We start from the raw sequence: 25,256 nt of genomic DNA, 5'->3' as shown, positions 1-25,256 counted from the left end.
ACTCATGGTCGTTACCCAGGAAACCATATGGCAGCAGAGTCCTTCAAGAATGAGAGCCTATTGGATGCCATTGAGCACAGCTGACCAGAGATATGCTGACTCATGCCAGCAGGCCTTGAGCAAAAAAGATGCTTATAATAGTGATGGGCTAATTTTAAAGTGTAGTCCAAGTACTGCCACTAGACCCATAAGCAACATACACTGGTTATTCCACAGGGCTCTCAGCAGCAATGTAGTGCTGTTTTCATTACAACTCAATTGAAAGACTCAACTCAATTGTGGATATGACCCTGCATGCCTATGTGCCGTGAGCCAAGCCAGATTGACAGGGAATTTAATTGTATCATAGCAAAACCAACATAATAATACCAATATAATTCACTATTTGAGAATCCCCCTTCTCAGCCATCACACAAAAGCAAATAATCATCAAGTTTCATATAAAGTTAGCTAATAGACCCTTAAAGGAATGACCATATGGCCCCGTGTCCTCTCTGCCCTCTACTCTGCGGCATTCCAGTCAAGGATTTATCCAAGTTTCAGCCAGGCAAGCTCTAAGTACTGGGCCTCCCTGTGACAGTCTGATTCCTACAGCTACTAACTAGGATTAACAAGACTACAAGTCTGAAGCCCTGCTAGTGGCCATGAGAGACTACAGTGCTCATTACAACCCACAAAATTGTTGGAGGGAGTCAACAAAACTCTGCAACAACATGCTGAGGATATACTAACAACATAGTGATTCTGCTATTCTTACAGCCTTTTCAGTGCCGGGTCTGCAATGTTAACTACAATGTTAATGGTGGTGCTACAGAAAATGCCATGGGTTCTTTAAAATCTAAAGGGGTTTTTCCCCATTGGGAGCATCAATGTCCACAGAAAATTCTTATCAAATCTACCAATAACATTATGAGATACTTGTGTACACAGTTTACGATTTGGCTTGAAGGTGGAACAGAAGGAAGTGTCTGAAATGCTAAATGTTTAGGCTCTGGGGAGCGAAAGAAAATGTCATGTCATTTACATTTTGATGTTGTTTCTTAAAGGGGAAGTTTTGGCTTCATGGTAGCGCTACATGAAAGGTCAGAGGCTCAGTTAAGGCGTCACTGATATCATCTTATTTGAGCTTGCTAGTGATATGTTGCTTTTATACAGTTAAAAAATGCATGTATTAAACTGCACTTTTGTGTTGATGATGTCTGAACACCCTCCTTAGAGCTCCTACTCTCAAAGTCCAGCGGGATCAGGAGTCCCATGCTGCACTTATGTGATTACATTACGGAGAGCTGAGTAAACCACACAAATGCAGGCTCTCATGAATACAGAAAGGCATGCTGGAGATTTGTTACTTTAAATGACATCTGCCTAGCATTGGTGTATACACAGTGTGCACAAACACAGTTGCAGTAATCCCACTTGCAGTAAACCCAGGAAATTCACAGCAAATGATCATGGTAAGCACCATTAGACTGTTGTAAATTATAGGGGGAGAGAGTCTTTTATGGAAACACACAGAACAGACAAATGCTTTTTTGAAAGTATGTTTCATTTTTAGATTCACTGTAGCAAATATGTGTTATTGTCATCATCATTTAGAGGCCACAGTTCACCAACAGTTACATTTAGCACAACATCCCTTTTTTTATCCACTATATATTGTGTCCAGTGGGAAGGAGGTTATCATCACTAGTACGAATACTGCCTCTCTCCCTTTGAACTAAAATGACATGATCACCCCACGTCTTCTACCCTGTGTGTTACCCAGGGACAGCCACGCTGCCCATGACATGGAGCTTTAAAAAGCAGAGCTAACAAGGATTAGCATCCAATTTTAACACCTGACTGTAATCCTGCCCTCACACAGTCCATGCTAAGCCTTTGCTAGCCATGCTAATGGATGGGAGGCGGTTGCAGACGGTCTATTTTTTTTTTAGTTCACAACTGTTACCTAACAACTTGGCTCGTGACAAACGCAGTAGATGACAGGACGGCACACTTGCAGGGGAGGGGGAGAAACAGATAAGCTCATCAGTTCTACTGTCAAAGTAAAGTTGGAGAGTTCTTGGGGGAAAAAAAAAAAAGAAAAGAAAGAAAGACATCACCGAGATTACCTGTCAACACATTTCTTATACCACACAACTATTACATTATTTTACTGATTACTGTGTAGAGCTAATCTTTACCTTCAAGTCACATACTGAATCATAGATCAAATACCAAAGGGAAAGCAATGAATCACTTTGGGTTGATCATTAACAATTAGCTATTGTGTTGTCTGTTATTATCACCCTGAGAGATCCAGTATTTATAATTACATATTGTGCAAATTCGTGTGCAGCCAGCGTGAGCTTATCTGACATTATTGTGCACAAGGTGGCTGTTTGCTACAAACACAGCTCTGTCCAAACTCTGACAAGGGCAGAAAGGGTGTAGCATCATGTCTCATGATCATCTAAATTATAACCTACTATACTGAGCAGTTTGTAGTTTGTACAATGACGCACGTGTGACCAACAGTGTTGCTGTTATGGTTGCTGTCATCACAACCTGCTCCAGGCCAAGTGTTGCCTTTTTCATGACGCAGTAGCATGGCAGTTTAATACACACATTCAGGGGTCATTATTGTTGTATCTGGCATTTCAACTGATTAAAATGTCATTCATTTAATTTCAATCTAGATGTGCTCTGACTTCACATAGCAGACCAGTAATCACAGCCCTTGATTCATCATGCATGGTCAGTTAACAAGGGGAACGGAGATGGAGAATAACCTTAACTGTGGTCTCTTACAAGTATTAAACTAATCATGAGACTTTTGAAAAGATGTTAAGTTCAACAGATCTACAAACCCATTTGGCCACACAGCCATTTCAATTCATTACACTGTCTAATTGCACCTTTTAAAGCATTTTTCACTGCATTAAATGAGGTAAGAAATTCCTGTTTGTCATGTGGCAGTGATCTATGGAGACTTTATTTTGTTGGTTGTTTATTTCTGTGTCTTACGTAAGTGTTGAGTTCTTTATGACAAACCAAATTCTCCCTATAGTGCAATAAAGTCTAAATGACTGAATTAGCCTTTGATTGTTTTTACACTCCTCCACCAGCTGGCATGGTGGTCGTGATAAAGCTACTGACAATTTTGTAAAACTTGGATATGTTGTCTGAGCAAATTATATATAGCTGAGATTTATTTTTTTTTACTAAAAATTCAAACTGCTAGAAACTATCTGAGATCTGTCACTTCAATATCAATACATAGGTGTCTGTCCATCCTTTCAATTCACTCCTGGCTACTGGCACACACCTTTACAGCCAAGTTAAAAACATGGTTTACTGACAATTACACCTGCACACACTAACCTATGGCTGTGTGTTACTGCGACATGATCATAAACGCTGCATGTCTATATGTGCTGTCTGTCTGCATCCCTGAATGTGATTGTATGTGCTGACGTTTTGTGTGTGATTATATAGCATGTGCTGCTTCTGTATGTTTTGGTTATATGTGCTGTCTCTGCATGATTGTATTGATGTTTTACTGGTACTTTTTATCTTTATTGATCTATCTTTTTCTCTTCACTCTTAATTCACTCTTTTTAATGAATGTGCTGTAATGTACTGTTCTTTTTAGGGTGCCTATTGTCATCAGGCCGGGGACTACAGCTGGATATTAGCCATGTTGGCTAAAGCTGCCCTTTTTACTATTATTTCTACAGTCAATTAATTGGGATTGTCCACGATACTATAAACTAATAAACTAAACTAAACTAGTATGTCACTATGAAACAACTCAAGTCAACAACACATGACTGGGCAGCAAAAAATATCATTTCATTTGAAACACTGATAGACACACACATATGCACAAACACAACCAGAAAAGCATGCTAATAAGATTCTTCCTGTGCAGCAGAGACACTGGCATTGAGTTTATTTATTAAATGGACCAGAATAAACAGACCTGAGTGATGTCTCACTTTTTTAAAGCAAGGACAAAAAATAAGAATAAAAAACATGTTGAGGAAATATACATAACTTCAGGAGGTAAATATCGTCAGCAATAGTAACGGACACATATTTTCCCATGGTCACTGCCTCAGAATGTTGCCTATGTATCGACTCTGTAAGCTTACATAATCCAAGGTTGCCTCAGTCACAGTCAACATTTTTCAGTTGCTCTGGTCAAACAAATGGCCAGAGGCCGTAAATATAAGATGCCTGAACAATATGAAAGATAAGAAATAAGAGATATCATGTGAAACAGATGGATGGATGGAGGCTTTCGTGTGCCAGCTGCAGAGCTGTAGGGATTCATCCCTCCATCACTGGCCTTCCCCCCCGATGATGTCATCAATTAAAGGGACATGCAACTAAAACAATCATCATTACACTTTTTCCTCACTACACTCAACCCAACAGAGATGGATCAGCCTGACCATGGGTGGGTACAAATGTACGCATGCACCCGCCTGTACAGATATGCAATCCACACGCGAGTGCTGGGTAAAAATGGCAATGTCGTGCGTGGAAGATACACAGCAGAGTCATGCGGTACTGTGAGAGTGTATGCAGATACAGAGCAGAGTCATATGGTGCTGTGAGTGTGTATGCAGATACAGAGCAGACACATACAGCACTTTAAGTATGTATGCATGTGTTAGTGCATGTCTTTCAGAGAACACCATACAAAGAGAATTTATACAAGTGAGCCAGCTGGGCACATAAGCCCTCCTGCACAATAAATCCAAATAATCCTTTACGATGGGAAGCGGGAAAGGGGGGGGGGGGGGGGGGGGGGGTACTCAGACATATGCACACACACACACGCACACACACTCACAAAAGGTACACACAGTTCAATTAGCCTCGCCATTGTGCCTCTGTGGTAGACATTCAGTGGCTGTGCCCTTTTCCTAAGAATAACATGCAAGTCACCAGAATGTATGCACTCAAAATAGCAGGGCAGCTTATGACATTTGAACCTCCTAAACACTCACACACACATACACACTTGCCAGCAGATGAAGCGCTGTAGTACAAGGACATGAAGGGGGATTACCCTGAATAACAACAGAAAAGGGGACAGCACAATAATAATAAAAAAAAATCATCTTACCTTCCATCATGGTTGCAGATTTGCATTCCTCTATCTCCAAAGAGCCTGAAATTAAAACAGGAGGCGTGGGGAGGGGGAGATGAGAAGAAGCCCCCGGTTACCAGAGAGATACAGTAGAATTGATGGGCAGCAGAGCAGCCGTGTGCATGTGGCTAACGCCCTGGCTAACTGTGAGCCTTCGACACCCCCAGACGTCGCCTGTCAACTAGCCCAGGAGGGAGAGAGAGAGAGAGAGATACAGAGAGAGGTAGAAAGAGAGAGAGAGGAGGGGTAGGGGCCTGGCCGGGCTAGCTGCCGATCAGAGCTGGGGCTTAAGCCATGGATGCTGCTACTGCTGCTGCTGCTGCTGCTGCTGCTGCTACTGCGGCTCTAACCTACACATTCAGCCGAGGATGCTGAGAGGTGGGGGGAAAAGCTAACTGGAGGAAAAAAATAAATAAAAGAGGCAGGGTAGAGAGAGGGAGGGAGGGAGGCGGAGAGATCGAGAGGGAGGGAGGGCTATGTGTGTGTATGTGTGTTTGACAGAGGGGGTGGTAGTGCTGAGCAGGGGCGGAGGGACTTTGCTGAGGTCAGTGATGGCCTCAGCCAATCCCTGCAGCTCTCTGTGGAGTCACATGGCTTACAGCTTGAATCTCCTGACACCACAGCCCAAGAGCACTCTACATTAGTGACCGCTCTTGCTTGACAAATGCTTGTGCGCATACACTGAATACACACACGTTTACACATCCAAATAGAGGCACAGAAAAAGCCACCAGACATGCACAGAGTAAATACAGAGCATACACAAATCCGTTAAACACACATGCATACAGACACACGCACCCCCTTCCCTGCACCCTACCTTATGCCAGTGCAGTGTGCCGAACCTGCTCAGCGGTGAATGACATTACTTATTTGCTCGCGGAGAGAGTAATGTGCAGGTGTGAGCCAAGTGACAACCCATGTTGAGGACACACACATACACGGACTCTATAATAACACAGCACTGCACAAAATATTTGCCCTGCACCCTCCTGCACAGGGACTATTCCTGTAGTAGCAGCTTGTGTGTGGCTGCCTGTGTCCCGCCCTCTTTGGAATAAGGTGTGGTTTCACTCTGCCCTCTCTTTCTCATCCCCTTTCCCTCCCACCTTTCCCTCTCTCTGCCAGTCTGCTTCTCTCTTGGCTGTCTTTTCCTGTCTCTGTGCTTTCCCACTGCACTGGGATGAGGATCGATCAGCGTGACGTCATGGCAACGCAGGCTACAGCTGCAACCAACGAGCAGGAAAGGCTGATGACAGAACAGCCCCCGGAGAGGGGTGTGCGCTTGTGTTTGTGTGTGCGCTGATTAATTTTCTATGAGAGGGTGCACAGAGAGAGAAAGGGAGGGGAGGTGGAGGGGGTGAATGTTTATGTGGACAAACCAAAGAGCAGAGGAGACTGACAATTAGGCAAGCCTACAAAACAACAACAACAACAAATGAAACAGCAAAGTTATATTTCACCAGAAAAATAAAAAATCTGGGTATGAAACAGGGATGAATGCTGCAAACAACTTGAGTATATTGTAGTTTAACTATTGGTTCAAGGAACATTACTTTTTATTGTTTGTGGTAGTGGCTGAAGTAGTGACCGTAGTCACAGTAGTACTCCTAGTAGTAAATCTACAGGTTTTCCTTATATTGCAAATGTAATTGTAAGTTCCACAGAAAGAGAAACTGAATTGACCTTTTCAACACTAGCTAAGAGTTGTTTATAACACAAAAAAAAACCACTACTGGTTCAAGATTAGTTTTTGAAAGCCACCGATCTGTGCATTGTTTTCTTGTTAAGAATGAGATTGTGGATGTCTCACTAGCAAATCACAGCCATTATTAATAACTGTCTGAACAGTCGCAGCTATAAAGACATGGTAAAAATGTGCCAGAAGTTGGCTGAGCATTCCTATGCTAGTGGGTCTCAGGCTGTACTGTCATAAATCTTCTGAAGCAGGCAGAGAGCATGTTCATAACTTTGTTATATTCATACTCAGATACATACTGTGTGTTTATGGGAAACACTAAAACCTGTGACTAATTTCCCTCAGAGGGACAAATAAGTTTGGATTTTCCCTCTTTCTATCTGTCTGTCTGTCTTCAGTCATGCTTTATCAAGAGCCAGCTGAGTGCCTCTCCATGCCCCATGAATCTTCCCCAGTCATGCTTAAGCCCATGTGATGGTGACTCCCTCCCTCCAAATCTCTTTCTTCCTCTCATTCATTTATCACTTCTTCCCTTTTCATTTACTTATTTCTCCCTTTTCCCTGTTTGTTACCCTTTTATGTTTGTCAAGCTACCTCTATGAGGCTCATTCTGTCACTTGCCTCCTCCCTCCTGTCATCCTTCTGTCTTTACTTGCCCAGCTCCTCTGTCTTAACACCCAGCAGATGCTCCCAAAGAGAGGGTCCACACCCTCCCACCCTGCCCCCTGCTTTAACTCCCTTCCCCCTCACCCCTCCTTCTCCCCCTCACTCCCAAAGCTGTATTTGACGACTTCCATGCCCTCTCCCCTTTTTTGATTTTTTCTGCTGCCTTCTCTTCTTTTGTCTTTTTTATCTACTTCATCTTTTCTGTTCTGTCCACATCTTTATTTCCCATCATGTTCCCTCTCCTGTTTTCTTCCACATTACTCCTCTTGTCTCACCACTGCTCACTCCCAATCTTTTCCTGCACTGCCATCTAGCGTTCACTGAGAATCATGAGTGATGTTTACCACTGTGCTGGTGTTGATATTCTGAATATTTGCTCAGCATACTGTGATACCATCAATACACACTGTACTGAGCATGTCCGTGGCAACAAGGCTGATATTTGGCCAAAGAGATAACATATAAATATGCATAGTGATTTTGCAGCTGACAAATGCTGGCATGCCAGCTAGTGGAGGAGTGTAGAATAAGGGAGGAGGAAGGGAGGGGGATTTGCTAAATAAAGCCTAATGCCCTATAAGCTCTGTTTTGGAGCCGCAGGAGTTTGAGCAGCCTCAATAAAGACACACACTTATGTCATTTACTATGAAGAGGATGAAACAATCACACCCACACTGCTGTACAGTACATAAGTGGGCATATTCTGCATAATATACCAGAGAGAAGTGCCATTTATGACCATCTTGATGAGGAGTTTTAACAATGTTTTAACATCCCACTCATATGCATGCTGATATTGTCCAAACTGCAGAGAAATCCAATTATACAACATTACATACATCAAACATTGACGTTTGAAGGGAAAACTTAACATATGGCATCATAAAAATTGTGATGCAACTTTAATGTTTTTATTATTTATAATTTATAAAAAAAATTATTAAAAAATGTCCTCAGTGTTACTTGATATGGTTCAGTGAACATTTCTTGAAGTAAAAAGGTTTTCAAGTCTTTGACATTTTGATATAAATACACAAAGATGACCATCGAAGTTTAAGTCAAAATGTAATTTAATTAAAAACACTGTTTTTAGTCTTCAAGCTATTTTCACATCTTAGAATCCCCCAGAGTTTATTTGCTATAACAATAAATGGCATTTCATAAAATTGTCTATTGTGGGTGTTGATTTATGGAACAATTGGGTAAGATGTCAGTAGGTCACTTCATTTTTGAACTACGGTACTTTCAATAGCATTAAAAACAGTGCAACCACAGCCACAACACTTGTTAGTGCACTTCAGCATGTCAAGTGACTTAAACGTCATGTGACACTTACTTAGAAGCAGACGCTCAAAAACTACAAATCAGGCAACATCTCTCTATACTGTCACTTAGTGAAAATTAACAACCCTACAATGTCACTGTTACAGGATCTAAATGACTGCACAACATTGCAATGCAGTGGATTTGACATGCGTTCTCAATGGCATACTCATGTTGTTTGAGCAAAATGAACGAAGAAAAAAAAAAGACAGTAAAGGAAATCTAGAAAGGGTAGATAGAGCATGCAGCTTTAGGGAAATGAATAGTTTGAATGCCATGAAAAATCCATATAATTCCCTTCATCTTTCTCATTCTCTATATTTGTTCCTTACAAATCCTGTCTACCTTTTTCTATTTCTCTATCTAAACAACAGATTGTTTCCTGGTGCACTTTCTGAGAGGACGCATACACTCACAAGACATAACACAACCCATTTTAAGACAGAAATCAGATAATCTAGAGTGAACCCCCCGAGAAAATCAAAAAAAAAAAAAAAAAAAAAGAGGAAGGAAAGAGAGTGACCTCCTCCCTCATTTTTTTAAGCTACAATCACAATCCACAATCTCACTGCTGAGGAGGTGCTGTGCTGTATGGATAGGTCAAGAAAGGGGTTTTACCTACTGTACCTGCAACGATGCGAAACCAACCGGTACACAACTCCTCAGCCATTTAAAGCTCTCTCCATGGACCCCCTTGTCCTCACTCCAGCCGGACAGAGGGATGAGAAGGGAGAAGACGAACAGAGGAGAAGGATGATTCGCTGGAAAAAAAAGAAGAAGGAGACGAGAATGAGGAGCCACTACGGACTCTGCCAGACTGAGCTGCTCACAGGACGCGCACGTATGCTGATGCCGATGCCAGCGCATAAATTAACAACTGCAAGTGTGCCAGTGAAGGCGTACACATGACTACACGGGGACATAACCTGTGGAGAATAGTAATGTGGCACAGTAGGCTAGACAAGTCGGGCAGCGAAGGTCAACATGTCCTTTGCTGCAGTGCAGGGAGACACACATCGTGAATGGGTTTTCCTAATCAGCAGTACAGACAGATGGCAAGTATTTGTGACTGTAGGTATGCATACAATTTATGCACACCTACATTTATTATAAATGTTGTTACTCTGTATCTTCAAACTTTTATCTTATATCCAACATCCCAGACTTTTCAATAGTCCGAAAGTTTCTTAGGTGAACCTATATCTGTGTATTACATTACTAATTTTATGGACTTTTAATTTTAGGTTCTAGCAAGTCCTTCTGAATGTGAAAAAAGCAGTCTTGGCCAATTTCACAGAGGCCAACACAATTCTATTCAGCCCACAAATATTCACGAGTCAAACTTTATCAATTTTGTTTGCTCTGATGAAGACTAATTTAGTGTCACACTGTTTGATGAAACATCTGTTGACTCTATTAAAGGCTGAAAAAAAATCAGTGCAATTTACTTATCTCTCTCACCTCTGAAGTTTGTTATCCTGAATTTTAGAAGTGTCTGATTCACTATGTAAGTATATTTAGGGACAATAAACAAACCAAATATATGTTTGATTAAATATCTTTTTTTTTTAACTATGGTAGTACACTTAATATTATAAAGACAGAAATGGCATTTGGCATTGGCAATTACAGATAAACTGTACCAAAAATTTGTTGATTACATCCCAACAAGAACCCAAAAATGACAAGCTGTTGGCGCCATCTACTGTTCACTTTAACACGGTGCGCTTTTCCTCTCCAAACCCTCTATCTCTGCTCCACTTCTACAGCTGCTGTCGGTTTCCTTTTTCATCAACAGTACAGTGACAGTAAAACATTTTGTCACAGGCATCAGCAGCATCACAAAGACACAAATATACATGTTTATTAAACATAGTGAAAGGAAGGAAATCAGGTAAAAACCTAATCCATTTTTGATTTCCCAATATCCAGATACAGCATCAATCACATACAAACAGGTTCACTGTAATACTACTCCCTGTGTTAGCTATGACAGTCTCTGGTGGCACAGGTTGGCTATTATAATAATGTAGCATTAAATAAGCTTGATTCCTGCAGTGACACCAACGACATTTCACTTCATTGTCACATTCAAGTACTTGGCTTTACACGTTCTCTGGTCCTTATCTCAGTAAAACACTCTCTCCTAAGAGCAGCGCAGCCTCCCTGGCATTTAGACAGACACTTTCTATTCAGAAATAGACTATGGGCAAGGATGCTCTTATTTCTGGCACATTTCATATACCTCCCAGATGGCAGAAACTTGTGAAAAGTGAGCCTGTTTACTTCAAAAGATGCAAAAGAAAAAGCAAATCTTCATCTCTATCCCCTCCCCATACAGCTCTTTTGTTCCCTTTCTCCTACCCTCCACCTTGTCTCTATTAACCCCCCACCCAAACACCCTCCCGCACGCTCACACCCTCCACCTTCCTCCCTCTGACCTACTTTCTCCCCACCTTTGCTCATGCCTTTCGCCTGTGGGGTGCAGTGTTGCTCTAGTCTGGCTACTTTGTACTGTACGTGATGTCTCTCTGCATCTGTTTGCAGGTCCAGGACTGTCTTCGCCACCAGCAAAAAACGCAAGATATTTTCAAATGGGTCATCAATCTGTTACTGTATGAATACAGTTCAGAAGGGACATCTGCATTTAGCAGCAAACTGCCTTTATCATCTGGCAAGCAGAAAACCACTGGGAGTGGAGGATGAGGTATGGTGATGCCACTTCAGGTCCCTGAATTGCTGATCGTTTATCAAATGTGTTCTAGTTACATCCTCAATCTCCCCATGAAGCAAAAACAGCAATCTTGCATAAATAGCGCTCTTCCCTCAGCACCAATAACAGCTAGTGCAGAACATTTTTGTTGATTAATTCATAAGACATATCAACAAAAGAATAAATCAGTGGCAATTGTGATACCTGTCGAAAAATACTGAACCTATTCTGGGTAAAAAATCTGGACTGACTGCTTTTCTCCATTTCATATCATGGTGAATTATAACAACTTTTCCAGTTTCCTAGCGGTTGGTCATGAGCAATCTGGAAACATAAAAGGATTCTAGGATATTTATTGACAATTTAAAGACTAAATAATTAATCATTAAAGTCATTAAAAGATTAGTCATTTTATCCTCATGCAGGTCATCATCTCATGATTCTTCAGACAGACAGGCTGCAGGCCTCAACAAGACCAGTTAAAACAGACAGAGAGAGTGATACTAGGTAATGTGCCTGGATGCAAAACTCAAGTCACCTTTCCACCTTTAAAAAGCACTGGAATTTGTAATAAAAAAAAGAAAAGAAAGACAAAAAATGCTGAAACCAATCCAATGAGGTTCCTTCTCTTGCCATATTTACTGAGGTGAAAGTGAGATGACTCTAATTCAGTGCTACAGGAGCAGGGCAGTGAGGAGCAGGGAAAGCCCAATGGCACATGACCATGCAGTGATGTGAACCAAACCAACAGGAAGAGAGAAGGGTGACTTTTCTCCTACTATCAAATCATCAGGTTCACTCACAACTACCCATCACTGACACACCAGCTAGTAGGGATGCATCGGTTGTGAAATTCTGAGCCAATACTGCGCTTAAAATAACAATTTGGCTGATAGCCGTTGCAGATACCAGGTTTTTTTCCTTGTTTAACTTGTTTCTGTTGTTATTCAATCCCCCTTTTATACTTATAAATCTTAAGTATTAAAAAAACTGAACGGGTTTAAAGTCAGTCAGTGCTTCTATACACTATCTTTAAAAGAGCAAAAATTCAATCATAGAAAATCATGTAACAGCCTTCAATATAACCTTTTTTATAAGAATAATATCCATTCTTTTCTGCTTCAAAAGCCTTTTTAACCTGCTATAAAACTACCTATACCTAAACTTACTACAGTTACTAAAGATGAGCATCTATGCCTTGTTTCAGCTGAGTTTATTTCTCTGCTGATCCATGATGTGAGACACAGAACTGATCCGCTCACTGCCTGTGCTAGTGCATGGAGCACATATGCCTCGGTATTTGCATGCCGTGCAAGTGCTGGAAAACAGAAGTGATTATTTCTCCAACATCTAAGTGTGGTGTGGTCTCATTTCTGGCAATGGGGCCTCTGCAAAGAAATATGTCTTAAAAACCACATGTTGCTCATCTTTCTCCAAGACAGTGTAAAACTCCCAACATGGCCAACTTTTTTTTTTCTCTAAACAAATCACACGTGCATACAGCACCCACTGCCTTCTTATGTCACGCCACAGTGTCAGAGTCATATCCAGCCTGTGGTTTTTTCTCCGAATCAGCAGCTGGGCATGCTAGTTACTGTTGTTTGAGTTGACCGCAAATAATCAACACAACATTTGGGCAGCACAAAATTGCCTAAACATCTCCCATCAGTGAATGTCATCTTATTTTGTAGATAAACCGATGGCAGTCAACAAGATGAAAATTGTCCAGAACTGATGTTCGGCTAATAAATTGGTTCATCCCCTCCACTTAGCAGTAAATATGTATTCATTCATGCACTTTGTTTACATTTTGTCACCTTCCACACTGTCTAACAAAGCATAAATGGTTTCACTTGGACAAACTGAACTGGATTTATGATGAACAAACATTGCATCCCAAATGGGTTTTAATAGTGGTATTAATATGATTACTTTCACTTCCACAGCAAAGGTTTGTGCACTGATGCAACATTGTTTCCCTTGTCAGCTAAAAGTATGCGACGCCCTTGAGTACCTGGATCAATCTACACTAAGCTTGAGGAATGTCAACACAAAGCAGGAGTATTACAGATATGATGCCTCTCAGTAAACGTCATCTTCATGCTGCATGGGACTTCCTTTGGCTCATGTTGCAACTGTCACGTCTCATGTCTCAAGGCCTCCTGCCATTTCCTGCACATTGCTAAAGCAACATCCCTGCAAACCTCCGCCCTGCTCCAACTCTGCCCACCCCCAAAATGCCCTGATGAAGGATGATGATTAAGCAGCAGTCATTAAATGTACACAGACACACAGCCTCCCACAGATTAGGCAGCAGTGAGTGCAGTCAAACCAAAACAACTCACTCTCCACTTAGAGGCAGGGGAAGGCATGCGGGCCGATAAGGCGTGGCGGTGGCAGGGTGCCATGTTGAGTGCCTACGTGCCATCCAGCCACTACTGATACTCTCTGTCTGTTAGTACTGCCAGACGCACTGTTCTGTCATTACCCCACTTGCTGCCCTGCCCAGGGGGCCAGGCACACACATACACACTACATCAAGCAGCAAGGTTTTCTGTGTAATTAGCACCCACTTCCTAATTACTTGATGAAGCTGAGGAGGCTGACTGCCCGCTCATAGCTGGATTTGGCTTGTTTAGTCTGTTGCCACTGGGGGTATTTTGATTCAGAGATTTATATTCTTATAGCAAGTGATGGGAGTAAGCTTGGACGGAAATGTATGCCAAGTCAGGTGATCAGTCAGTAGTCAGCTGTTAAAAAGCGTTGTATGTAACATAGTTGATCATACTGGAAGATATTAGGTCGGAATTTGCACCAGCCACCCAATGGCCCAGTTGAAAGTGGTCAGTTGAGTACAAAATGAAAATCAACTTGCAGAGACTTGAATTGTGAAATTACAATCTTGTATGACTACATTTGCCACTGCCTTCCTGCCCTGTAGCACCAGTTTAATAGCAAACACTGTCAGCCTGCACTATTCCCTGACCCCAAACCCCATCCAGAGTCAACCCCATGTTAAAAGCCCCCTCTGAAAACCAAGTCCACCCCTCCAGCCCCAGAGCAGGGGATGGAAAAGATGAGCTCATCCCTCTGACACTGGGCCGGTCTGGTCTGTGGTCTTCCTAATGGTCTCCAGGATGTCAACACCGGTCCAATAAGTTCCTCTTACTCACACCAATTACCATTTCCACACAGGGCCCAAGCCTAAATAAACAGAGCCCAAACTTGCTATACAATCAACTCATATCTATAAACAGTGGAGAAGTTTAAATTAGGCCACTCCCAAGAGTACCGGCCTTTGCTTGGACAGCATGGCTGAGATGACAGAATGGAGCCAGATGAACTCACTGCAGGGAGTTTCAAAGCAGTATTTTAAAGACAACACAAACAGCGCAGGCATGAGTTTGTCACTCCCTAACAGGAAATAACATCAAGTTAAATATTTCAAAATATCTTTTACTTGATATTAATTTGATTTAGTAGGTTTGGCTCTGTTTAACTGGTGAATGACCTCAATAACGGAGAGATTGAGCTGAATGACTGCACAACCTAGAGCTTAGGTGGGAACAGAAAACCCCATAGTTGAATTAGTTCTGGACCAAAAAAAGAGAGAAAACCTTGCCTACGCTTGCTTACTGGCTCACTCTAGGTTGGCTGGACACCCACGAGAATGTTGCTAATATAGGTTATGTGTGTGTGTGCTGTGACGTGCCAGTAGGAGCCCAGATAGGCCTCCCAGTGACGCATTTAATACTGAACCCATAATTCATGAGGCATCTTAAAATAGGAGTGTAGATTTTTAAGATCTGCTCTATCTGACAGCGGTGAGAACAAGGAACCTGCCTCTGACATACTATAGCAGGTTATGAGGCAGATTCATTTCATGATGTAGGAGGTATATGTTGTCATAGTACGGTCCACAAAATGATTGATGATCATGGTTCACCCGTTCCGGTGGTTGGTTCATGGTTCCTGTTCTCCCTTCCTTTACAGGCCTTTTAAATACATGTAGGCAGTGAACGCAACTAGGACCAACCACATGTCCTGAGTCAGGAGGGAAGAGGATCCGTAACGGAGTAGGAATCTTCTACTGTGGTGCAAAATTCGTGAAAGTGTGTTTTCATGTATGTCTGTGTAATGGGTGGGAGTGGATGGGTAATCCTCGAAGTATACAGCAATTTTTTTTGGCATATTTCAGCTGTGTTCTCACTGCAATTTCATTATATGTAACACTAAGATCCTCACTACAGCTGAGTGCAATGAATCGGTAACAATAGGGGGATTCAACAGATAGTAAATGTTTTTCAGATGCCATAAGAGGCAATCTGGATTACACTTTTTACCCGTCCTTTTATCTTGCTGAGGAGCTGATTACTTCAGGGTGTTAACAGGTATCATAAACTTCAATTGAAAGCTTTAAAAAAATAAAAAGACAGTTTTGGGTTCAGTGGTAGGTTTACAGATTCAAACATAAACATCAGAAATGTAAGTTTCACACAGAAGAGCTTGATTCATTTTGGCAACAACACTAAAAGACTGATAAATGAAATAAATTAACATGTTTATGGTAAATGTTTGGGAATAGTAATAGATTGTATAACAGTGGAATATCACTCAAAATGTCATTGTTGTGTTCCTCTGTAACTAAACCTGCTCTGTTGTAAATGCAACCCCCCTTTGTTATTTTTAGTTTTGTGTTTATTTAATTTAATGTAATTCTTTTTTCATTGTCTGCAAGTATATTGTTATTGTATATTCTCTTATTGTTATGCTTTGCTTTGTTCTGTTTTGTTTGTTTGTTTTTAAATATATAATTTTTAAGAGATCCTATCTCAGGGAATCTTCTGTTATCTGAAAAACTGAACACTAAATAAAATGTTAAAAAAAAAAGTTTGTGAAAAATTTAAATTTATGACCATGTTAAAAAATAAAGGCCTAATATTTTTTTTAAAAATATTTTAAGAGCTTTACTTGCTTATTTCCTACCTAACGTCACTTTGTAAGAACTTTCTGCAGAGAGGATAAATGGTCCACTGCATGCACGCTGCTAGGGCAAAACTGTGAACCGTAGAGCCTGGCTGATTCTAATATACATATTATCTATTTCTTTTTCAACAAAAACTATTGGCAAGATCCCTTAAATTTGGCACTTGCAAAAAGACATGTTCAGGACAGGATATTTTTACAGTTAAGTTATAAATTTATCTGCTATACATTTACAGCAACAAATAAATCAGTCGGGCGTTCTACTGTGACTCTGAGACTCTGAACTCTCTTGGTACTGTCTGCATTTTGCCTTTCTGGTCTGAGCTATGTTGAGGTGTACTAAGAGGTGTCCTGTGGACCCACCTGGGAGTGTGTGTATGTAGGACATGCCCTTATATATTCCCACCATGGTAGAGCTGTTTCTTTGCCAGAATGCAGCAGCATCAGAAAATATAAATGTATGTATAAAAACACTCCAATATCCATGTGCATGTACATACACATACATGCAGAAGCACTTCTACCAAGAAGGCACAGTATGCCTTGCTCTTTGTTACTCGTCACTGACTTGCTTCCCACCATCTCCTTAATGTCACATACTAAAGCATACGGTCTCTTTTCCTCACAGAAAGCTGCAGCTCACCCCCGCACACACAGCTCAACCAAACCCCTCACACACTTCAGGTCTCTTCATTAAGCTGAGCTTCATGATGCTGACAGATGCACAAATACTGCACACCATCTAAAATTCCATTTTATACACTGGCAAAATACTGTATCTGTCTTTCTTTGTAACTGCACCTACCTCAATGTGAAAAATCTCATTCGAATATCAGCTGGAATTTGTAGTCTCAAGATGTTTTGGCTTTTATCTTCAGGTCTTTTTAGCCAGCTACTGCTTCACAGCAGTCCATTTGTGATCTGCAACACAAAAAAAAGATCAGATTAAATATATGATGATATGCATCTAAATATATATCATCTGACTTGTAGTCATAGAGGTCCTAGAAATTGTTGTAAAAGTACACCTTGAAATGAACTAACTGATCAGACACCTTGCAGACTAACCTGAACAAGGTGACTTATAATTAATGTCTTATACTTAAACAGAAATGTACAAATAAATCATAATACAACTCATGGATTGGTTGGTGAAATGGATGGTGTTTTCCTGAGCATGCAGACATATCTAAATGACTGATACTCTCAGGAAATACTTTGCTCCTCCACACAAACACATACAGAGAGGCTTCCCCCATTAACAGTCCATGGCAAACGCAGCATGAATGACTCACCTTGTCTCCTACAGCACAACAACACTTTCTTTATTTAACCATGAAAGTCAGCTGAGGATACAATCATTTATTTTTATTTGCTTTAGCATTCAGGGGAGACGCAGGTATCATTTAGTTTACTTGCACAGCTTTTTTGCGATGTTATAAATTCATTTGTAAATATCAAAATCAGATTAACACTTTTAACATTTTTTTTTTGCATTTTAAATGTTTTTTTTGCTGTGCAAACTGGGATAAGGATTTTGTTTAAAAAAAGAACAGTTTTCATGTTCTTCAAGTTATTTATTTATTCAAACTATTCTAACTTGTAAAACTTTAACAGGTCTGAACAGGTTTGTGCTCCCTGCTTGTCTCTCTCCCAACAGGGCAAAATAACAGCTGAATATGTTTTTAAGTATTCATAGAAATAAATGTTAAATATATTACAAAAACTTCACAGATATTCTTATTAAACATGGTCTTGGCACCTGAGGCTGCTACAGTATTTGAAACACCTTTAAAAAATTTGTTTCCCTTAAGTGTCCTCTGTGCTAGAGTGTGTTAGTGACACATACTGTCTTCTTGACAGAGCGCACAATCCTTTGTCTCATAATGCTGCACGCAGCTCAACACAGGAAACTGAGATCTGAAATTTTCCCAGGCTGAATTCCCAGGCAAAGTCCCACCTAAAATTGAAACCTCATTCCTCAGTCATCAATCTCAAGCTTGGCAATGCCTTCTCTCCCCCACAGCTTTTCCCACATATCATGTACCCAACCTCTACATGAACTTACTTTACTTGTACTCTCACACATGCAGTAAGCCTCTGGGGTGGAATAGCTGTGCTTCCATGACGCCCCCAAGGCTAGAGCTAACAAAGCTTTTCTTTAAAGACAGCTGCTAAATGTCATTAGCCACCGCCTTAAAGGACACCATTTCTAAAATCAGTCTTAAAACAATGGTCAGAGGTAATTTTGAGCTAACAGAAAGTTTAGAAGATGTCCAGTGGATTTATCTAAGTCAGAAGTAGGCAACCTATGGCTCCTCTCCAGTGGCTCCCTGTGGCTATAACAATATGTAAATGAGTAACAGTCATCTTTTATCCATAATCATAAAGAGCTCACTACAGAGTAGCCACCCTGTGGTAAAACATATTAATGAATGCTCATTTAGACCTATTAATAATGTTGATAGGCTAAATTTAGACTTATTAGGCTGTGTTACCCTCATATAAAGCTTAAATATGTTTTGCGGCTCCAGACAGATTCTTTTTTTAATTATTTTGGTCAAAAATGGCTCTTTTGATAGTAAAGGTTGCTGACCCTGGTCTTACTCAAGAAGACAAAGCCTCATGTTTATAACAGATAAACTGGAATGTGTTTTTGCACATATGTGGATTTTGTCCCCCGTCACGTACACTAAAGAGATCTCTTCGGTGTACGTGATGGGGGAAGAGATCTCTTCATGGCCAGTATGAGCAGGAGGAAAGATTACAGTCAGAAAAACCTGTTGCAATGTGGGCATGTGACTGTTGTTTTAAGGCAGATTTCACAAATTGAAAATGTATCCTCTAATTTCAGTTGAATTAGTTTAAATAAACACAAAGCTGTGTCAACAGTATCTGACCTCATTACTGTACACCATCAACACACAGCATGTAGGGAAAATATCCTATTAAAGACGGAACATGCATGAGCTGAACGTGACTCAGACTGCAGTAATCACACTGTGGCTGGTCCATGCCAGGACCACCGCTGTTACAGGATGGAAATGCTGGAATGGAAGCAATGCCCAGAACTCAGGTGTAGCTCCATGTGAATAACAAAATCAAAGACAATATTTTAGCTGGACACAAACATCACATGCTGATACTGCAGTCTCGCCACTGATATTTGATTCAAACCTCCCCTTGGCATCAACGAACAGTTCTTAGAAAACATACACTGTATAATTAATCAAATTGATTATTAATTCTGTAAACAAATGGTAATTATTTTTCCATTGAGCAAAACCCCATGATAGAGTGAGTTTTGCCAATCCACCTGAACGAATTGACTGGAGAACACTTACACCAAAACATAATTACTCGGCTGTTTCAGATGACAAAATTTAAAATGTTCTCATCCCCTTCTCCTCTCTCGACTCTACTAGAGCCCTTACTAACACGTGCCAGATTGCACCATTTGGTAATAAACTTTAACTAGCTGCTAGATGGTCTTGACTGTATTTTCAGCATTGTCAGGGGTTCCATGATTTCAAAGCCCTTGGTGACTGATGTCAGGACCTGACTGTGTCAAGACCACAGTGGCTTGTAATCCCGAAAATACCCCCTTAACTTTCATAAAAGAACTGCAGACTGATGAGAAACTAATGTTATACATTTGAAATCTAAGACTGTAAACAAGACTTAAAATAATGACTCATAGCTTGTGTTCACACTGCAAGCAGCATCCACAACAAGTTACCTAACATCTTTTTGATCTCATTAAGATCTCAGCCAAATGTAAGAACTGAGTGGAAGTATGGAGTGTCAAAAACCCTCTGCAATTATTTTCTGGCAAACACATGTCTAGTCTTCCTGGTTGTGCAGTCGGTGTGATTTCATTTCCTGAACAACAGTGCACCACCTGGCAAGTGCAAAATAGCTCTTAGTCATGAGTTCAGATCAAGTGGCAGCAGCATGCGCCAGAGATTTGGGGTTTACCACCTTTATCAGTTTCATTACTCAGACAAGTATGATAAAAGATGATGTACCAGTTTCCTGTTTCATTTCTAGGATGTGAGCTGTTCTGCACAGGATCTCCATGGTTACGGGAACATTGCTAAAGTCCAAAAATACACAGAGCAGCTATGGGGGAAGTACATCATTTACTGTAAATTAATTTCTGGCAAATGATTTTAATTACCATCATGAAATTATATCTATGATATCATTTATCACAAAGGACTGGACTCACTTTCAATTTCAATGTTCAGATGTGGTCAAATTATTGAAGCTGAACAGTAGTGGTGGAGTAACAGTAAATTCCCACCCAATATGAGTTTTATAAAAATTAGTAAAATTAGTTAGCTCATGAAATAATTTCTGGGAGTTCCTCATGTCTTGTTAAATATCACATGTGACACACATAGTGTTTAATGTTAAGCTAGGATTAAGTGCTCTCACTCTACAGAAAGGCCCACCTTTACTTCTCTTCTTACACACAAACTATTAATACACTTTGCAAAGTTAATTTAATGTTTTTTGTTGATGCCATTATCAGTGTAAATGGTTTTGTGTCTGGACCTGGCCTGATGAAAGGCATGGATGTATCCACAGTGACAGGCTGTGTCAAATGGTTTCCCACACCACTTTACATGTTAAACCATAGTGGATTGCTAGCGTTACTGTATTTGTGGCTGGCAAGATTTTACCTGAGTTTGCTTTACACCTGCCCATTCATGACTTCAGACAATAACATTATAGGAGTTTTTTTTTTCTTTGAATAAATTTGAGGCAAAACATTGTACAGAAGTTTGAAATAACGTTACAATGTGGTAAAATGAGTTCACATTCATTTCGGGAGTGTCTAGCAGCAATTTGGATTTCTCATACAACGTTAGCTCCATTTTGTTTTTTAACACTGTTACAACGGTTACATTGATGTTTGAAATAAAGCTAGCTAATTAACAGTTAGCCATTGTTTTTTCTCAAAGATTAAAAAACAACCCTTACCGCTTTTTGGGCAACCTTTTGACCCGTCAAATTGTTATTTGTTCAGATAAAACCAACGTAGGCTACTCTGTTTTCTGTAGCGTAAAGAATAAGAAATTTTAACTCTTGCTCGAGCTCCTGACTTGCGCGCGACGACTTTCCTCAGCCATCGAAAGATGGACGCCGGAAGTGACATAACGTAACGTCACGGTAGCTCTTATCTCCTTAGTCGATTCAAGTTTATGCAAACACGTCTTATCAAGATACATTTAGATTATAACCTGTATTACATAAATATCAAAAATTTAAGACTAATACTAATACTATACTAATAAACAATGTTTATCTTCTAAAAAAGAAAATCACGCCAAGAGGGAAATAACTGTGGAATTCACAAATATGTGACACTGAATGGCAGAAAAGATTTCTAACAAGATGAAAGAGATTAATTTTGAATTTTTGCCCATTTTCTAACGTTACCTTTCTAAGATAATGGTGTCTAGGTTTGCTATGACTTAGATGGACAATGTACATTCTGCAACAATTAACCCATTTGTCTTATAGTTGTTTACAATTTTGCAATTTGTCCACTATTTGATTTTAAATGTTGTTTGTCTGTTTTTTTGTTCTTATTAATCAGATTTCACTCTGTAATTTTTTGGACAATTTCTATGATGTCTAACTTTGTATAAATTACTGTTTGCAATAAAATTGGAAGAAGAAAAATCCTTACTCGATGCAGCTCCCTGTTTCTTTTTCACCTCTACCGGGATTATTGTAGGAGCCATAAATGATCTGTGTTCAAATGTAATACCCCGCCATGCCACTAGGTGGTTTACGGTACTATCTGAGGCAGGCCAGTGTAAGCAGTGTAAGCAGCACAGGTGTTTTTGATTGAAGGAAGCAAACAGTTTTCGACTGAGCTCGGATAGAGATGTCTATGTCCGTATTTATTTTAACTTCGTGTTAAAACGCATTGGAAGTTACACATACATTCCGGATACTGGTGAGTGATAAACTATGATGATAGAGTTGGTAAAAACTGGGAATTGTTTTCTGAGTAACTGTTAACGTTACACAACCAATTAGCAGCCAGTAACGGCTAAAGTATATGATTTATAGTTAACGGTTCTATCGCGACATAATGTGGGACCATTGCTGTTGTTGTCTAACGTTAGCTGAACAAAGTGGAAAAACTAATTTAGTTCACTGACGAACAAAGTATCAAGTAGGGTAACTTAAGTGATAAAAGTCAGGGTGTCTAATGCCACCTCCTGACAAAAATATAAAACAATATAGAGCTGGGTGACGTTAGCCCTCTTGAATATTATTAGCCTAAATATCACTGACAGTTTGACGGTTGGTTGGTTGTTGATATCAGTAAGGCTACATGTAAGTTAGCCTACAATGCTAACTGCTAACAGCAGCTAGCTTAGTTATTAAGGACTTTTTTAAAACATAATGTTTCATTAACGTTTAATTTACATTTGTTTTATATATTTGTATCCCTTTATGACAAAATGCGCAGAGGTATGTCACCTGGAAATGTGTTAAATATATCTGAATGTGCAGTGTGGAATATTTAAGTCTGAACTGACCTTTAGATGTCATCTAATCAGCGGTATGTGTTATCATATTACCTGTGGGGTTGCATCAAGGGAAAATTTCAGGGGGAAAAAGCAGACACTAAAGGTAGCTGTCTTAAGTGTCATATGTCAAAGTCTTAAACGTTACATAACTGAACCTCAGGGACAGTGTATAGTTACATGTAGGACACCCACTGCAGCATGTAATACACACAAGAAGGAAAGAACCTACCAGGTTCTCTTAAATCACAATGTTACATCATAAGTCGTATTATTGTGGGTTATTTATTATACTACTTAACTAATTATTCATACCCATGAGTGAAGCTTAATGGCCATATGGGGATTTAAATGCCACGTGTAAATGTGTTTTCCTGATTAGGCTGATTTACACACCTGACCAGCCCCTCACTCACCCTACCCCTTGGTTAATAATTCAACGAAACTGTCCAGGAAAGTAATTTCCTCCGGCAAACCACGACATTTTGACTTGCAACCCAATACTGTTGCATAACAAGGACGCCTCTCCCTGTTCGCTTTGATTTTTTCCAGACGTTTTTAATAGCGTATGAGACCAAACTTGGCCCGAGAGCATGCACACTGTACCTGATCCGCGTGATGATCCTCCTCTTTTACGAGAATGCAGAAATGTTGTTTGTTTTGCAAAAGTATACAGTGTCTTATGAATGGTGTGCCGACTACAGGTTACTGTTTTGGTCTGCACTCATGGCATGTATGTTAGACTACGCCTAGAGGCAATGGGTGTGTGTGTGTTTGTGAGAGGGGACCTGCTGGGACTCTTGGCAAATGTGTTCAATATTTTTTTTCCTAAACCAAAAGGCCTTCAGAAACCCCATTAATCAAACAAGAAAATGTAAAGATTTGCTCAACATTATTTCAGATTTATTGTTGCTATAAAATGAAAATGAGATCTGACTGTCAAAGGCTATGATATACAGCAACACTATTATTTTTATAATCCATTAATCTGTTGGTTATTTTATTAATGAGACCTTTGCTCTTTAAACTGCTAAAAAAAAGTAAATATATTCCCAGAGCCCCAGGTGATGTGTTTAAATTGCTTGTTTTGTCAGACCAAATTTAATTTACTATTACAGAAGACTGAGAAAATCTACAAAGTTTCACATATGAGAAGCTTAAACCATTATTTCATTTTAATTTATATTCTATTTTTCATTTTATCCCTGTACTGCAGTAGTAGGCTAATCTATACAAGTTCTGTAATCAGTTGCAATCCATATTCACAGTTATGCTCTTCAGAAGCATGAATTTGTGTGTGTCTGCATGTATCCGAGTTTATCTGTGTCAGTGCCGACTGTATGAGATGTTTCCTGCATGTGACTGTGGCGATGTTATCCCACAGAGAAATGTCTAGAGAGTGTGTCTCAGTATTCAGCTCAAGCCCAGTTGCCATGGCAACCCGATCGACAGAGACGACTTGGTCATCCCTGTGATAGGATGTGAAAGGAAAAACCCTGTCAAAATCCCACCTTGTTGCATCTCTCTTCCGCTCGTGCTTATATTCTCACTCTGCACGTGTACTCATTCACTTAGAGAACTGAACTCATCCTAATAGATTTTTTTGCGTGGATCAGCGCCTGCCTACCAGGGCCAGGTTAATGCTAGTGAGGCTGTTCAATATTCTAACGTCAAACAGGTTAATTCTAGTTGAAGTCAAAAAATAAATCCCCAAGATCCCTATTAATTTGTTTATTTATTTATTTGTGTGTGTGAAATCTTATGTGCTATAAAGTTATTGCTGTTTCTTCCACGGACCACTTGTCAGTCGAGCAGTGTGGTCCATACTGAGATGTATTTTATTCCTATTTCAGGTTTGACACTCTCATTTGTTTTACTCACTCAGGACTCTGATGATGCCACTGCTGGATACATGAAAAGCACCACTTCCTGTGCCTTAGAGGAAGGCCAGTCCAAGACCTTCAACCATTACTTTTACCCAGGTTAGTCAGAAACATTCACTCCTCTTCTCTCCTTACCTCTCATCAGTGAGTCCAGACCAGGCCACTGCACGTGCTAAGTTCAACTTGTCGGAATGAATCAGAGGAGGAGGGGGACAGAAATAATACATAATGTGAGAACAGAGGGAATGCAGTATTTAGCTCAGAAAATGAGTAGAAAATGGAGCTTAAA

At 40.2% G+C, this 25,256-nt stretch overlaps 1 protein-coding gene across 11 annotated transcripts in view; it reads right to left on the bottom strand.

Moving 5' to 3' along the window:
- Nucleotides 1-23,834, bottom strand: part of sgip1a (SH3GL interacting endocytic adaptor 1a) — an 89,556-nt gene extending 65,722 nt beyond the window's left edge. For 6 of the 11 annotated variants that reach the window (XM_078168936.1, XM_078168942.1, XM_078168944.1 and 3 more), the window contains exons 1-4: nt 23,691-23,834; nt 17,336-17,451; nt 9,450-9,592; nt 5,120-5,164 (exon numbers count right to left, since the gene is read on the bottom strand). In XM_078168936.1, coding sequence (XP_078025062.1) covers nt 5,120-5,164; nt 9,450-9,501 — 97 coding nt within the window. In that variant the 5' untranslated portion in view covers nt 9,502-9,592; nt 17,336-17,451; nt 23,691-23,834. Of the gene's footprint in view, nt 1-5,119; nt 5,570-5,963; nt 6,203-9,449; nt 9,593-17,335; nt 17,452-23,690 lie in introns of those variants that run through there. The other 5 variants (XM_078168938.1, XM_078168941.1, XM_078168947.1 and 2 more) reach the window with 3 other exon arrangements.
- Nucleotides 23,835-25,256: the final 1,422 nt, after the last annotated feature.

The sequence above is a fragment of the Epinephelus lanceolatus genome, chromosome 6 (assembly GCF_041903045.1).
Source record: "Epinephelus lanceolatus isolate andai-2023 chromosome 6, ASM4190304v1, whole genome shotgun sequence".
In the NCBI taxonomy this organism is placed as follows: Eukaryota; Metazoa; Chordata; class Actinopteri; order Perciformes; family Serranidae; genus Epinephelus; species Epinephelus lanceolatus.
This window is presented reverse-complemented; position numbering and strand designations above follow the sequence as displayed.